The 17,830-nt window shown below is 36.8% G+C and overlaps 1 protein-coding gene across 2 annotated transcripts in view; it reads left to right on the plus strand.

The window, feature by feature from the left end:
* WDR35 (WD repeat domain 35) overlaps positions 1-17,830 on the plus strand; it is a 42,472-nt gene that overhangs the window by 13,577 nt on the left and 11,065 nt on the right. For both annotated transcript variants that reach the window (XM_084202919.1, XM_084202920.1), the window contains 8 exons: positions 494-554; positions 9,047-9,191; positions 10,486-10,555; positions 11,306-11,359; positions 13,115-13,224; positions 14,740-14,950; positions 15,534-15,614; positions 15,740-15,876. In XM_084202919.1, the coding sequence (XP_084059045.1) occupies positions 494-554; positions 9,047-9,191; positions 10,486-10,555; positions 11,306-11,359; positions 13,115-13,224; positions 14,740-14,950; positions 15,534-15,614; positions 15,740-15,876 (869 nt within the window). The remainder of the gene's footprint in view (positions 1-493; positions 555-9,046; positions 9,192-10,485; positions 10,556-11,305; positions 11,360-13,114; positions 13,225-14,739; positions 14,951-15,533; positions 15,615-15,739; positions 15,877-17,830) is intronic.

The raw sequence follows: 17,830 nt of genomic DNA on the forward strand, positions 1-17,830 counted from the left end.
TAGAACAAAGATCCTAATTACTGGGAGTTTATTAGATTGTCTTTTGCATGAGGAGCTGATGAGAGCTAAATCCCTGAGTCTGGTGTGTATCATGCCTGTAAGTGCTCTCAGAGCAGCCTGTGCCTCACACAGCAGCAGGGGAGACGCTGCCTCTCTTGCCCATGTGTTGTCTTTGGATTTTGCCTGGTAGATTTGCTCCCATGCATAAAACAGCTGGTTTCTTGCCTGTTTTGTGCTTGTTCTTCATTTATAGTGCTAATTGGCAAATAGGTCTCATTTACTCTCAGTTACTCTCATGCTTATGCTGCTTTATATTTGCTACAGTCATGGTCTCTGTGTTTTCTGTTTCTGATGACCATTAAAATGTGTGGTGTTGGTTATGAGATGCACCGCCACAGAGAACTGTGCGCAGCTTACTGATCACTGATCACTGCAGCTTATTGACACCACAAAAAGTGTGGTAGTAATGACACTTGCTTTTATTTCCATACAGTATGTGCTGGTTCTCTGCAATTCTATTGGCACACCCTTGGACCCAAAATATATTGATATTGGTAAGCAATTTACAGTTGCAATTTACAATGATATTGGTAAGCAACTTACAATTGTCTTATTCTGTAATCTGTGTTGGAATTGACCTGTTAGTTATCTTTTAATAAAGATAGTGGCTTATCAAACCAATAACATTCCTTGTCAAATTAAACTTAAACTAATTCTACCAGTTAATGCAAACTATGGATAACATAATTTAAAAAAATTATGTCAAAAAATTCTTTATTTCTTTTTTTTTTTTATGGATGGCTTTTGGCAATTTAGATTTTTCTTCACAACACTGGTAATTCAACTTCTTTATAAGAAAATGTACTTTGAAAAGGGTCCAGCTGTATCAGAGTAAGTGAAATAATTAGATTTGGACTTTCATTTAAAAGTAACTTGTTGCTGCTTTCCAGATAAGTTAAGCATCAATTTCTTGTGTTTCAGTGTTGAAAATATATTTTCCTTATCTTCATCACAATTGTTTTATCTAAGTAGTTTCAGATTGTAAATTAAAAGTCAATTAAAAAAAAATCAGTGGCTTATAACACAAGTATGAAAACACCCCCAGATCCTAACTAGTGCTGAATTCCAGACTTTCTGTACTGTTTGTTTGCTGCAAGTGTGGTACAGAACCTTGCCAAATAATTGCAAGCCACTGTTTACTGTGATTTTTGCTGAGAATAAAGGTCATTGATTATTTTCCCTTTAAAGAGATGAGGGAATTGTAGTCAAACTGACAAATTAATAATTTTTTTGACTAATGAATCCGCTTTTATTTCTTCTGGCTTTTGCTTTATTTTTGATTTGTTACCCAAATAGAACTGAATTTGGATTCAGAGTAGACACTGTGAAACCTGTTTGTAGGTTTCTTTTTGAACCTTGATTATTTGATTAACTCTCCTGTTTTGTTACGAGGCTAAATAATTTATTTAAATTTATAAAAATATTAAATATTTATTTGCTTTTGAATGAGAGGGAAGACTATATTATGACAAGAATCATAATTTTTTTTAATGTAAATTGCCTTCTAGAGCCATTGTTTCATCCTCTTTGCAAAAAGAAATTTCTGGCTAAGTTAGTAGAGAAGCTAGTTTTAAGTGCTAATACTTGGTGTTAATATTAAAGGACAAACAGCCATTCTCTCTGATAAAATTGATGGGTAAAGTGTCTAGCAGAATTTAGGTAAGATAGAAATAGAGAGGAAAGTAAGGAAAAGAACTATTTAACAAGGAAGTAACAGCAATTCACAGAAGAATGTAGGTAGGAAAAAAATCTACCAAGGGCTAGAAATAATCAAGATAATAAATTATTATTTTCCTTTGGTCTAAACAGTTTTATTCTTTATTATATATAAATTAAATTGTAAGTATCATTTTCTAATGTTCAGTTTTTCAGTGATAGCAGGAGGAAATCAGCTGTGAGTCATACATATATTTTTAAATTCGTGCCCTGTATTGTAGATCATAATTAAAATTAAGAGTATGCTCTGATGAATGAGTTTGACTACTTTGTCATATGGAAAGTTTATGAAATATTGTGGTAGTTTTAGTCTTGTGATTTCTGGTTCTGTCCCTTTTGATGTCCTCTTGCCACCTTTTGCAATAGGGGGGGCCATATCAGAATCTGATTGAAGATTAACACGTCCAAGAGCTTCAATACCAAAAAGTTTACCAAGACTGGAGGAAAAAACATCAATAAGACAATGAAACAATGCCCTCCCCTGCCAAAAAAACCCCAAACAACCCAAACCAAAAAACCTAAGCCCAGAACAGAATCCCATGAAGTAAGATGATGTGATGGGTGATAGTGGTGTGAGTTGGGTGCCTGTTTTGTTCCTGTTCTGTCTCTGCTCCTGATCAGTTGTCTACACTGTATGTGCCCACTGGTTTCCTGGATTTACTTGGCAGGCAGGATTGGGGTGGTGGGGGAGGGTTCAGGGACGTAGAGGGAGTAGTTCTCATTTCTGCAGCTGACATCTAAAATAAGTTGGGTGAATCATTGTTGAAGGGGGTCTTTTTGCTCTCCACTGGGTATGAAGAAGCCCAGGGCAGCCAGCTCATCTCTGTCAGAGATGTCTAAAATTAGGTGAGATGAATCCCACTCACTGTTAAAATTAGCTTTGCATGTACATGTCTAACTCTGCATTTAAACTCTTTGCTTTGCATTTTTCTAGTGTTCAGCTTATGTGAACTTTCTGAGTCTGTGAGAGTTTAATATCTTTTTTTTATTATTATAAACAAAGGTTTCTTTATGATTCTGCCAGTAGGACCCATCTCCTACAGCTGCCTGTACACAAGAAAAGAATCTTTTTCAGTAACTGGGAACACTTAAAAAGAAAGGCTATTTAATTGAAAAATGCTGTTATTTTTCCAACTGTACTTGAATTGTGCTGAAGAGATTAAACAATTTCTTCCTTTAGCATAACGAAGCTTTCTGCAGTCTGCTGCTGTTCCCTCCAGTACTGAAGGACCAGTTAAGTGCATAGATTTACTCTTTCCTAGAGTGAGTTCACTTGTGAAAGTGCTGGGCATTATAATGCTCAGCTTCATGGATGGACAAATACCTGAGGTTAGGAATATTTACATTTTTGAGTCCTGAAAAGTTTCTGTAGCCTCAATTACAAGCGAGTCTTTCATTACTGTATTACACAGCCAAAGATTCAACCTTTTTTAAAAAAAAAGTATATGCATCCTGTAAGACTCCTTTAAAGTTTGCTCTACAAACTTGCAGAAGGGATTGAAGGTAAAAGTGAAAAGCAAATGCCTATAAATGCAACTCTTTTGGAGAACGTTGTGCTGGTTTCATCATAGTTACTTTCCTCTTTTTGTAACATTTGAAAATGCAGCTTTATAGAACAACTAGAAATATTTACAGCATAAGGTCAGTTGGTGTGAGAGGTTGACAGCTGTACATAGTCAAGGTCCTATTGTACAGTATATCATGCTGTTTATCACAGTTGGAGCTTTTTGGCAGTAGGAAGTGTAATTGTTACAGTTTGACAGCATGCTGAACTTAAGCAGCTGTCTGGCCTTGCAGAAGTCAATAGAGAGAGAAGACCTTGTAAAACCTTAAGGGCAGAAGACCTTTCTGAAAGTTCTCTAAGATTCTGGTTGATACATGATTTCTAACAAAATCATTGTCCTTCTGTTCTTTTTGTAAATGAGGAAAATCAGCATTAATTAAATCAATTATCTGGTGAGAGTCATTATTAATAGTTTAAGAAATAAGCAGTTTAACTTATCTTTTATTCAAGATAATTGGATGGGTGTTACTGACTTAAGAAAAATGCTATTATCTGTTTGTAAAATTCTTTTTTTTCCCCCTCTTCTTTCTACTAATACAAATGTTCAGGTTGTTTTCTTTTAGTAAACTAATAAATTGTTGCATAAAGTTCTGTCCATAAAAAGTTAGATAATTTTTGTTTTGAACTCTTGTACTTGTTTCAGACTTCTAAGTGCCATCTTTTAGAGTGGCTTAAATACACTTAGGTTGTTACTTTATTTGATTTTCATAAATGCTGGTGAAAAATGGTTTGTTATGTTGTAGAATGTCCCCAACAGACCACTTGGTATCTGTGTGCTCCTGCCTTTTCTTGAGTGTGCGCTCTTCAGTACCATGAGTCTAAACTGTATTTTTTGACTGGCTGTAATTACTGCAAATTGAACAGGTACTGTCTGTGGTTTCTAGAAGACTGCCCCTTGTTGCAACAAGAATCACCTGGAACTCTACTGAACATAAAGGGTTTACTCCTCCTTGAGACTTAGGTGCCTTGCAGGCCTCTTGGGCAAAGCCTCTTGGACTTTGTCCTGGTAGGAGATGGGTAGGGGAGAAAAAAAGACTGCTCATGTAGGGATGCTAAGTAGCTGACAGAGCATTTAAATAATGCATCTGAGAACGTGTGTTAAGACACATTTGTCTGAATTGTCAATTTATAATATTTTATAATACTGTTTCAACAAAGCATTATTAATCTCCTAATGACAAAGAAATTGTGACATTATGCAATGTTTGATTCACCCTCAGGAGATGTAAATCTTGTGTTGTTGGGCTCTAAGCCAGTAGCTCAAGTAAGGCTCAAAAAAAGAAATGCTTATTTCCTTTATTCTGTTGATTTTTTAATTATGTCATTAGCTTTCTAATGTTTGTCTCTGTTAATGATGGCAATAAAGGATTAATCAGTCATTATCTGATGAAGGGCCATCGCTTTAGCTTTCTTTAGACATTGATGGATGGTTACACTTTCAGCCGTTCCTCTTACTGCTTTTTATTTTGTCCAAAGGCATTTTGCTTCCCCTGCTTCCTGTGTCTTGTGTTTGAGGTCCTTCACAATAGCTTGTGTTTGCTAGCCCATAAATTACTCTTTTCTTCATTGTCTAACATTACTGCATTCCATCCTACTCTGGGACAAAAATTAACCAACACAGTGTCTTCTGTGCTTGTTTTACAGGCTCACAGGCTTTCTGTCAAAGTCCTTTGATGAATAACTAAATATAAACTACAGAAGGTTAAATATCTTGTTATATAATATCTTTTTAATGGAAACAGAACAGATGGTATCTGCTAAGAAAAGGTCACTCAGGCTGGATTATATCATCTTCTTACATGTGCTTAGGAGCACTGACATAGTGAAGTGTTGAGTTATCTTTCAAGTGTGTGTTAGCACCCAGTGAAATTAATACAACAGCTTGACCAACACACAGGTGGATTAAAGGCAGAGCTGGAGTCCTGCCCAGGTGTCTTGCCTCCCTCCTGGATGCCATAACAGGGATGACTGGACTACATGTGAAAAGACTTGAATTGCTGTTACTTAGTTGATCCTTTTAATGTAAATTGTAACTGATTTTGAATATTTATGTTCTGTAAACTGTGGTTGTTCATGAGTTGTCCCACATGTCCCAACATGTTCAGTTGTCCCTGCTGTTGCCTGACATTTTTTTCCATTTGTGAGCCAACACTTGTAGAGATATTTGAATCAAGCTCTAAAATTAGGTAGATTTATTGATTAGACTAAGTTCATTCAGTTTCTCAGTAACAGCCTGTAACAGACTTGTATGAAAACAACAGTTTAATATTGTGTCTGTCAGATCGCTTCCTTTCCATCAGATTTAGGTGGGATCACTTGTCTTGTTTTTGTATGCTATCTCATAGACTAGAAAGCTCTCAGCCTTTTCATGTGGTGAAGTCACATTAAGTTTGATTTCTGTCTATATTTTTACAAGAAGATTAGACACTGAAGCAGGTGTTTTCTAGCAGCTTTGAAGTGAGATGGAGTGTGTGTGGATGAAATGCAAACATTGTAGAAGGTTATTCGAGATTCCTGGATATATAGGGAAGAAAGTTTCTTTCCTTCAGGGAGAGGCTTTATGAAGGAATAGTGAAGAGAAATGAGGTGAGAAGAGAAAGGAGGGCCAGAAGGAATTTAAAGGGCAGTTTTTTCACATGTTGGAGTTGTTTTGATGGGGATGGTTTGTTTAGCCCTTTTCAATATTTGGTCAGCACCTGTTTAAATGTTTTTCTTGCATATTTTCGATGTCTGAAAATTAAGTATTAATACATTAATTCTGAAGTTGGATATTGGCAAAATCAGCAGGAAGAACTCAACAGTGTAAGAAGTTTACATATTGAGCTTGGAAAGCTGCTGTGCAGTGGAAATGCTGAGCAGAGGAGTATCCAAATCTCTTGCCTCCTTCAGACTTTAGGTGCTCGCATTTCTGTCTGCTTAATAGTCAGAGCACAGGTTCTGTTAAGGGCACTGATGCTCAGGTGAGCAGCACTTGCTGGTAAATCAATGCTGCTTTAAAAGATGATATTTCCCTACACTAAAGGAAACTTAAGTAGTTAAACTAGCTGCCTGGAAAGGGATTCTAGATCTTCCTCAGCCTGAAGGGATTGAAATGAGTGTATTGTCTTTCCTTCTCTGCCCAGCAACAGGCCAAACTTGAAGAGGCTGGGACATTCTTCCCTCATGTTGAATTTATGCTGTCATGTAGTCAAGAAGGAAAACATTTTAGGAACAGAGCATAGCCCAGTGTGGAAGGCTCTGAGTTGAGAAGGTAGAATGGAATTCTTTCAGTTGGAGGAGACTGACAAGTATCAGCCAGTCCAGGATCACTCCAGGGCTGACCAAAAGCATGTTGCTAAGGGCATTGTCCAGCTGCCTCTTAAACACTGACAGGCTTGGGGCACTGACCACCTCTCTAGGAAGTTGTTCCAATGAGTGTCTACCCCCTTGTAAGGAAATGTTTCATAGTGTTCAGACCTGGATTTGAGTTTCTTTTTCCACTGATTTTTCTGTTTTGATTTTTTTGTTCAATGACTGACCAATATAAAATGCTAAAGCAGTCCCAGAAAAAATGCCATGTCTCCTAATTTTATGCAGTTGTTGAAGTTATACAGGCAATTCTGTAAAAGTACCAGTTCCCACACAGAGATGCTGATCTCTCAGATGTGGCTCTGCTTGGATCTGATCCTGATGATTGTGTCTCTGTGCTGTGCCCTGCAATTTCACATTTGGCTTAAATCCAGTCATTGCTGAGCCTGTTGCAAAGAAGGGAAGGCCCTGCCCTCCATGCTGGCTGCTCATTCCTGCCTGCTCCAGCATGTGATTTTCTCTTTAATCCAACTTAATGTAATCTTTTATTTATTTAATTTTGAGGTCATTAAGATGAATGAACTGATCAAATTTACTCTGTTGTCCAGCTGCTGCTAGTGCTGATATGAAAGAAGTGGCAGGAAAATGTGTCAGGCATTGGTGTGTATGTGCTTGTTGGCAGCAACTGTCAGTTTAGTCTGAGGCGTGTCCATAAAACACCTAATTGATTGTATTCCCATAGATAAAGCATGGATACTTTGCCATCTTCTTTCTGGATCACAACAAACCATATGTGAACAACTGTTTTTCCCATATTCGGGTATTTCAAGGTGTGCACAAATAGTTTAGCCTCCATGGAAGCTGTAAGTCAAAGGGGGAGTCACTTCTTGAGTGTGAGGAGTGCTCCTGGCTTCAGATGTTGCCATGGCAATGTGGTTTAACATTGTCTTGGACCACAAGTACTCAAATGTTGACTAAGTTGAGTTCAAATATGAGGCTTAACGCAAGTGTTGTGATTTGAGCAAACCTTATTCCCCCAGAGGTCAGGAGATTCTCATGCTTCATTTTTAAAGGATAAAAGCATTGGTTTTTATGGCACATACAGCTAGAAGTTAATAAAAAAACAGGGCAAACACATAGAATTTGTTAATGTTTTTGATGAAATAGGAGACTGTATCCTTCAGTTTGGATGTGACTAATTATTGAAATGAATAAGTACATGAAATACATGAGTTGCATCTAATGTAAACAACTGTGCTGCTCACCTTAAGCATCATCACTAAGCCTTCTTGCCCAGTATTGACATTTTTACTAAAAAGTATTCTGCAGCCATTGGATAGCTTATATAATCCTCTTGGTTTCAAAGAAATGAAATCTGTTCAACCAATCTTCCCCCATCTGTCTCTTGTAGCACTGCTCTTCTATGTGGCAGGCTTATAGCTCCCTCCAGAGTTCTGCTCTGTGCTAAAATACAGAGGAGAAAAAAATAAGAGATTCACTGTAAAAGAATTTTATTTTCTACTCATGTCATGTTATCTGCATGACTCAGTGTTCCACTACCAGGATGGTTTGCACAATTCTTTTGAATTTATCTAGCTTTTATTTGGTATCATAATGATTTACTTGTAGAACTTAAAGACATTGGCTGATTTGCATACCAGGTTTCTTTATTTTTCTATGCCTTCACTGTTTTGGTTTTTTCTTTTTTTTTTTTTTTCCACTGAACATGGACAGCAGGAATGAGATACTAAATTTGTGCACATATTCTAAGTGGGCTTAGGGCTGAAGTAAAGAAAATGTCCTGCATTCCTACATTGTGATTTTTTTGTATATTAAAATAAGACTAAGTGTACAGTCTGCTAAATACTTAATTTGTTGCCATTCAGATAAAGAGCTTATATTTGGCCCAACTATTAACTAAGGTACAAACAGCATTTCTAGGTCCTGTCTAACTTTAAACTTATGAATTTTTTTTAAGAAAAAGTATCTCTTCTAGATTGTCAACTTTTGAATAGCCTTAAATATGTCAGATATGGAAGTACTTAATAGATCTCATTAAGGAGATTTGAGATGTTACTGAGCTGATCATTAACCTGAAAGTTTGTCTATATGTATTTGCTGTTTTCTGCATCAGCGCATGAAGATTTGCTGAAATAGCAGGGAGAGAAAAGTGTTAATGGCAAAGTCAGAACTTGTGGAGAAGTTCTCTGTTCTTCTGGACAAGGCCACAAGGCCCCTGTGAAATTTGCTACCAGCTAATGAAAACTGCTGTTAGATCGTGTGTAGGCAGATTTTTTGGTCGTTGTTTTTTGCGTTTAATGTATGGGTGTATGTTTTCATCCATCTTGTAAAAAATGTATCAGCATCTACTCAAATGCTTGCTGCTCTAATTTTGCAACTCTTGGGGTTTTGTAACAGAGCCATTGTTCGTCACAATGACCAGAACTCATGTGATCGCGGCTTCCAAAGTAGCGTTTTACGTCTGGCAGTACCGGGTGGCCAAGAAGCTCACAGCCATGGAAATCAATCAGCTGGCACGCACCAGGAAAGAAGGCAGGGAAAGGTTTGTCTTCAGGCTTTGTCATTTTTCTTCTTCTGCTCTGGTGTCATTGATAAGGTGGATTCTGCCATGTCTAAAATGCAAACCCTTGTCCTCTCATTTTTCTAATCAGGTTTGTTGACTTTCAGGCCTGTAAGATGATATACTAGTTTTGTATAACAACTGTGTGTTTGTTATACACATCCCTCAGACGTTTTTGGATTAGTTTCTGTTCAGTGTCTCCATTTGCTTGCTGCATGTTTTCCTTACAGAGCTGTGTGTCTTGATGCCTTTTTCCCCTCTCCTGTTTCCCCTCCATGCTCTTAGCTTCCAGGCAGCTCTGTTCCCTCTGATAACTTTAACTGCTTCTTGTCTGTCATTCCCTGTAAGGACTTAGTCTGTCCAGCTGGCTCTTCTCTAATACACTTGTGTCTGGTTGTGGCTTTGACAACTAATCTTGTATGGACTTTTATCCTCTCAAACTAAACAAGCCAAAGTCAACATTGTTCTACTTCCAAAATATTTCTTTCCCAGGTGCTCATTTGTGGCATTAACTTTTCTGTCACCTCCACAAAGCTTGCAACTTTGTTATGGTTTCCTTTTTAGTTATTTTGTGTGTTCCTCCATATCACCTCTACACTATATCAACTTTCTATAAACCTACCATCTCCTGTCACCATTTATCCCTAATAATGAGTAATTATTTGTACATGATGTAATAACTTACATTGTTGTAGGACCTGGATGTCCTAGCCTTGGACAAGATTATAAATTGATAAAAATATGGAAAAATGTAGATAGTTGTAATTCAACATTACTGAGGATTTTAGCATTCTAAAATCTTTTCTAATGGTACTTTTTAAGGCAAAAGAGAAGTTATATTAAGGCAAAAGAGAAGAGTGTTGAATAATACAGTAATACATAAGTTTTTGTGGATGTGAAAGTGAAGCGCTTCATAGTTATGGAGAAGAGCCTGGTGAAATACGGACATGCATGTTTGAAAAGAACAACTGAGGGGTTGATGGTTTTCAGCAGGATGCAACTGTAACAGCAGAAACTTAATGTTACAGGATGAAAGTTTACAGATCATAGGGAAATAGACCATCAGGGGCTGTGAAAGTGAAAGCAACTGCCATATCTGTATATCAATATAAAGCAGGTTTATCAAAGGGGATGCTTTTGAACGTAAGAACAGGCATAGCTTTTATTCTCTTCTCCAATTCCAATGGTTTCTTCTCCAAGGATGGAACTTACTAATGCTACCAAAGTTGATCCTTTCTTTGGACTCACTTTTTCTTCTGACTTTCCTTTTATACAGGATCTATCATATTGATGACACCTTTTCAGGGTCTGGAGAAGGTCACCTTGATTACAGCAAAGCTTTTGAAGTGAGTGATGCTATGAACTAGTTTATTGTGGTATCACTGGTAGCTTGAAAGAGCAGTAATTAGTGTTGATTTATTTAGTTTCATAGATTTTCATTAGTAGAAGTGGTTGTACTTAAAATTTCTTTTACTTCTACCTTTTTTTACATAAGTGTTATGTTTCTTCCCTCTTGTTGGTGTTGTTACTGTGTCGTTGTGTATTACTGGAAATATACAGCAAACTATAGAGAACATGGAAAAAGTATATTCTGAGTGTGTACAGTATATAGACACCTGCTGTCTTCCTGATCAGAAGCAGCTCCCCTTACTTCAACAAAATATAACTTTGTTGAAACTCAATAACCTTCATGATCTTTTCTAGTATTTTTGGCCATTTTCACTTCATGTGTGTCTGCAAGTCCTGGCTGTCCTTACTAATATACCTGAAATTAATTACTTAACAGCCCTCACAAGCCATGGATTGTTGCTTTCTTGTGTTTTCTGTTAAACACCTCTTACATTTTGCAATTCTTATTTTTCTGGAGGGAAGGGCAGGAAAAGAAAGGAAGCTGTTAATATTATTGTTATTATTGCCATAGCAATGGCTACTGATAGCATAAACTATCCACAGACTGTATACTGACAAGGTTTGACAGCCTCTTTTCATGTGGGTACTTAGCAACGCTCTTGTTTATTTAAATGACCTTCTTTCTTTAGCAGGGCATGCTTACCTTTGCAGTAAAGCTGATACTGATATCACTTGTTTACTTTCAGGGAACAAGAGATCCAATTTGTGCAATAACAGCATCTGATAAGATATTACTTGTGGTAAGCTACCTGATTAACAGAACTCCTAATTGCCTCTTGTACTTGTAGGCATAAGATTATTCTCTTTATGTTCATAAGCAGTCATAATTTCAAAGCATTTCTGAATTTAGAATTTACACAGACAAAATCTCTTTCCTCTTCCTCAAAGGTGATTTTAATGGTTTCTTCTGTTAACATGGATTCTTTCTTTAGGAGGGCTAATTCACTAAGTACTTGCAATTTAATTACGGACTAGTTGCCTAAGTTAATACTTATACATAGGATTTTATAAAGTCTAGGTCAGGACTTAATTCTGTAATCTGAGTTCTGAGAAGTCTCTTTGAGACAGTATTTGAGACAGACAAAGATTTACAAAGTTTGTCTGTTTACATATGAATTGTATAATGCATGGTACTGTACTGCATACAGATGAATACACTTATGGATTATACATTTGTGTGAGGTATTAAATCACACCAAAGAGCTGGTGCATTTTTTTGTTCTAAGCTGAAAAGTGATCTCTTATATGTGGGCTTTAAAGCAAGCTAACTCAACAGAACAAAGAGAGAGAAAGAACAGTGTTTCTTCCTGTCGAAAAATCTTGTTTTCTCATGTTCTGATTCTAGTGTGGGTTTTTGTTTGTTTTTTTTTGTTTTATCCTTTGACTGGATTTTTCAAAATCAGAGGGTCATGGGAGAAAGCATGAACAAAAGAAGTGTGCTGGTTAATAGGTGACTATGGGATTGTTGCTTCTTGAAGAATATGAAAATGAATTTCTGACAATAATTAATCTGTGACTTTTTTTAAAAAAGGAAAGGAATGAGAGGAAGTGCCTTTGAGACCAGATCTGGACAAATGTGCTGAAGCTGAATGCAAATGATAGTGGTTCAATTTTCTAACACTTCTGAACTAATCTGCTTTTTAGTCTATAGGGTATACATATGTGAAAAAGTCAAAAATGGTAATTTGTGCTGCAGATGTTAGGGACAGCTTTGGGGAAAGAAGGAAAACAAGGAATAAAGTTTTCATTCCTTTGAAATTTAATGTTGCCTCATTTCCAACATAAGAATTGAACAGTAGGCAAACCAAGCTGGATATGTTATTTACTTTACAGAAACAACATGAGAAAATATTGGCAGTGATAATTTCATTTCAGGGATGTCGCTCCTTTCACCCTGATGGCCTGATGGTATCTTGACATAGGGAATTGGTGTTTCATTCAGCAAAATAAAGATAAACCGCACTGGTACTTAGATTTTTTTTTCCTGTTACTCAAGGCTGTGAATAACCACTATATTTTATAGCATTTCCTTTTAAATCCAGCTCTGGTCTTGCAGTAACTGGTGAGACTTGTTGGTATGGAGACAGCCCCACATGAGCAGAGCCGTCCTGCTTTCAGACCTGGGCCGGTGCTGCTACATGGAACTCTCTGGGAAGATTTACCAGTGTGGGACAAGGATCTTTTCACACCTCTCCTGTTTTATTATGTAGACCCTATCTGGAGGGTCATGGCTCCTGAAATTCTGTGTGCTAGATATGGACTGTAACTGTTTGTTTTAACATCCCCGATTTAAGCAGATTTGTCAATTGTAGCATCTTAGAGTATCTTGTTTAAATACCAGAATTCAGAACTTTTAGGGTGATGATTCCCTCTTTTCACTCATGCTCTGTCGCTTATCCCAAAGCTCTTTTGTCTAAACCAGCATGTAATTAATACCATTTTAAGGGGTTTGCTGATGGACAATTCTCTCACTAAGGCAGCATTCTTTCCTCTAGGGAAGAGAATCTGGCACTATTCAGAGGTACAGCCTCCCTAGTGTGGCTGTGGTGCAGAGCTATTCCCTGGACCGTCGTGCCTATCAGCTGTCTTTGAACTGCAACTCCAGGTAAGTTACAGACCTGTTTCTAACACAGATATCCAATTTCAAAGTGAAGTACTAAAATTAGTGAAAATACCAATTCTGTGAAATCTATAATTCTATAATAATTATGTACTAATTTTAATTTAGTATAAACCATTTATTAATTTTAGTTGTTCTTAATGGTTGCTTAACCATTTATTTATTACTAATTATTTCCGTCTGGACAGTCATTGTTCTGAGAGACTGCTAGTAAAGATCATCTATGTTTTACACCCTTGTGTACATGAAAATACCTTTCTTTTATTAGATGAACCAAACATAACCTTCCTTTGATCATGACACAAATAGATAAAATTATGTCATAACCTGAAATTTCATATCTTTTACTTCTTTCTGTTTCTGTGTCCTTCTAAAGCATGCAAACTTTGTTCATCCCATTAATTTTCCATTGTTACAGGCTATAACTAGTGGTGATGTTACTAGTAAGTCTGGTTCTCCTGAACTTCATCTGTGCTAATACTGAAGTTGCTTTTTACTCAACAGCTTTTTTTTTTTTTTTGCAAGAGAGTGCATGAGAGTGTTGGCAGAAGAGGCAAAAATACACAAGAATTTGCAAGGCAATTTTAATTACTTCAAAATAACTTTATCATTTCAAACAAAATTCATAATGCATGTATAGAGATCTCAAAAAAATAGATTGCTTTGCTTAAAAGGCAGAGTGATGTAGTCAGAGCCATATTCATTTTGGCTTGAACCCAAGCTATTTTCTTCCTAAATGACTTTGTTCTAGGGAAATAAGCTCAGATCCATAAGCATTTTGAGGTTAATTTTCTAAATTGCATTTGAAATTTTTATAGGGATTAAGGCTGTCTACCTATCAATATTTAGAAATGCTTTTAAAATGCCCTATAGTTATAACCTAATCAGGTTACTATGATTCACTGAAGACCTATGCAACTGTAAATTTTCAAGTGTAGCCTTTTAGAAATTGTATTTTTCCCATATTTAAAGGATTTCAAAGATTAATTGGATTATACTTAACATCGTCTTGGAAAAAAAGTGAAGAATACCCTTTGTAGAAATGTAAGAAATCACATTTTAGGAATTAACAGTCTGCATCACCACAATCACTTTTTAATTTAATAATCTGCTTCATTGCCTCCTAGTAAATAAGGAAAACCCATTCTGTTCAGTTGTTAATTTGAGTCTTTGTCAAGAAAAGTTTGACGAGGGACAGACCTGTAATTTATTCAACTTGGTATCTGATGTATCTTCAAAATGCTGGATATAAAAATGGGCATATTTCAGAACCTTTGCAGGGCCAGATCCTGTGTGAGCAGATGAAGAACATCTTTCCATGTGTCTGGTCTCTGCTGTGCAGATACATGAAAACCATATGCATCTCTGCTGGTTCTGGCACACGACAGCACCTCATGGAATCTATAGAATTTTACTGTGCCAGGTTAGAGAACTATTTCAGATCCACAGCCTTGAGCAGTGTCATTTAGCTGCCTTGTTTCTTTGTTTGCTTTTCTGTAGTCGCCTCGCTATCATCGACCTGTCCGGGGTTCTGACATTTGTGGAGCTGGACGCGCGAGCTGCCGACAGCGCGGAGCAGCCGGAGGCAGGCGGGCAGCTGAGGCTGGAGCGCAAGGACGTCTGGGACATGAAATGGGCCAAGGACAACCCGGACCTGTTTGCAATGATGGAGAAAACAAGAATGTATGTCTTCAGAAACTTGGATCCAGAGGTAAATATCAACATACATAAACTACTCATTTAAAAAAATTAAGTTAATGGCTTTTTCTTGAATAGTATTATTCTTGTGCTTACCACTCAGTTCTGCCAGTGTTTGTTTATATAAACTTGCTTCGGGTTATATAAACCTAAAAATCTTATCAACTCTCATGTGGGAATGTTGTTTTGGACCATAAAGGTGGAATGAATGGCCAGTCCTAGAAACTTAAAAATGGTGTCATATTTTTCTTAAATCTATGAGATTTTCAGGAGTGTATGCTTTGTATGCTTTGGAATACATAAATGCAGTTTTAGTAGAGATACTTGTAAAACAGTTCAGTTGAATCTAAATATTGGCAGGTGTTATTCTATCTCTTTGCCATAATTTAGTTGCAGAAAAAATGAGGATTTTTAATGATGCCTGTATTTACAGAATTGTCAATAATGTTCATGATTATAGTATTTGTTTCTTGTTGGAAATGCAACTATATCCTAGTTTGGAGAAGAATGAATCTAAATGTATACTTAACAGATTTCACTAGGATTTAGTCAGACAGACTACAAGTTCATTCCTTTATAACTTATTTAACTTTCAGGAACCTATACAAACATCTGGATATATTTGCAACTTTGAAGATTTAGAAATTAAGTCTGTTCTTCTGGATGAAATATTAAAGGTCAGTATAACTAGTTTTATTTTGTAGGAAAAGTCGGTGTCTGTCTTAATAATAGATATCTGTTTTTTTGGGTGAAAATAAAAGTCACCAGGAATAAAAATATGTTTCTTTATCCATTATGTTAGAATCCTGAACATCCTAACAAAGATTACATCATCAATTTCGAGATTCGGTCATTACGAGACAGTCGAGCATTGATTGAAAAAGTTGGCATTGAGGAATCTTCCCAATTCATAGAAGACAATCCACATCCCAGACTTTGGTAAAACCTCCTATAAGCCAAATTTGTTTAAATTTGTCTACTTTTCTATTCATTTCCTGTTCAGACAGATCCAGTATGAAAATAAAAAAACCTCAAAATCAGCCAAAGCAGTATACATTTTACACACAATCATTTAAGATTTAGTGAATGTTGGAGTACCTAGAATGTCAGGCATGTGCTGTAGCATGATAGTGGGTATAGAGTGTAGGCTCAGGACACCTTTTTGCTCTGTGCTATATATGCCCCAAAACAGTGTTCCTTGTGTTTTGGAGGGAATTTAAAGGAAATGAAAAGCTAACAGCAAGATGACCAAGGTGGTTAAATTAAAATTAAAATTTATACATTGAACATTAAAGAACTTAAAATCTGGTAAAGGGAACACATCAGACTGATAGTAGGGTAAGAGTAGTTTGAATAACCTTGTAGCATTTGGACAGGCCTCGAAGGACTGAAATGAGAAGGGCTGGGTGTGCTGTGTTCCCTTGCAGCATCTGAGAAGTAACCTGAGAAATGGAGATAGTGGCATGCTTAAACTAAATATGGCTCAGCTACTAAACTAAAGTTGAAAAGCCTGAAGACTAAACATGTGAGAGTAAACCTGTGAAAACAGGAGTGCTGGTGATCTGTTTAATATCCCAGCTTGTAAGGGCTGGAAGAATAAAGGCCTCAGTAGATAATTTATTGAAGAGGCAGTGCAGAACCTAAAACTTCATTGACAAGTTCCTTGATGAAGGAGACCAATTCTCCTTGACTCTCTGGAGACTGTTTACTTACCTGTGCCTTTCTTTAGTAATTTTGGCTCTGTTTTGAAGCTAATGGTCTCTTGAAGCATTGGATGCTTAGATTGCATCAAGGGGGTTGGAGAATTCACTATTAGTTGTGATGGTTCAGAGATGAATTTAGAGTTGCTGAAAGACTGGACAAGACACCTTGCTTTAAAAGTTTGTCCCAAAACCCATTCTTTTCTATCTAGTTGTTCCTTTGTCTCCAGAATGTTAATTTTGGAAAACAGGATTTGCTAGTTATATATTGAAAGTTTCTGTAATACTGTAATTTTATTAGCTTGAGTGCATAGGGGGAAATGCTAGTGTTTCGAGTCTTCATTTTTACAAATGTCATGAACCAGCTGAAGATTTTTGGAGCTTTGAAATTGTTCACGTGTTTTTTTGCTAGTACTGTCTGTTCACTTAATAAAAAATCACTATTAGTTTTGCAAGTCTGTGTCTCAGTAAAAGTTCTATATCATAAAATCACAAAATACAGGTCAAATTCTGTTCACTTTGCTCTGGAATTGCCATGAATTTTACTTTATTATGAGAGAAAACACATCACATATTTATGAAGGAGAGATTCATTAGAAGTGCTGGATATAAAGCCAATATGTTCCAGATCAGAACAAAACAATGACCTTGCTTCTAGAATGCAACAAACAGGGTGATGTGTAGATAATTGGTTTCCTTGATGTCAGTGATGGGCACTTGAGTTTAAGTGATACCAACCTTCTCAAATTGATTGAGAGATACACAGCTGATACTGCCTAAGCATGGCTTGGGTCACTGAATACACCAGTAATATTAGTGGTTTGTCCGTGCCTCACTGCACTGAGTTTGTTTCACAATGTCAATCAGCCAGTCTAAATTTTAAATAGCCTTACTTTTGCAGAAAATTCTAGAGCTCATTCAAGCACCTGATGCACACAGGTTGGCCTGAATTCCCTATTTGCAGAACTAACCAATAGGGCAGTACCAATCATAAAGCTCCCCAAAGGTTTTCCCTGCTGTCCCAAGCTGCTGTCCTAACAGGACCAGGAACATCCAGATGGATCAGAAGGATAATTTATTTGTCGTGGCCGGTGGAGCTGGAGGCACTTAGATTGAGGCTGCCATTGAGGCTTAAAGTTTCCACAAATGCACAGGCAGAAATAAATAAATGGAACTGCACTGAGACCAGCAAC

The sequence above is a fragment of the Fringilla coelebs genome (assembly GCF_963513975.1).
Source record: "Fringilla coelebs genome assembly, chromosome: 3".
NCBI lineage: Eukaryota > Metazoa > Chordata > Aves > Passeriformes > Fringillidae > Fringilla > Fringilla coelebs.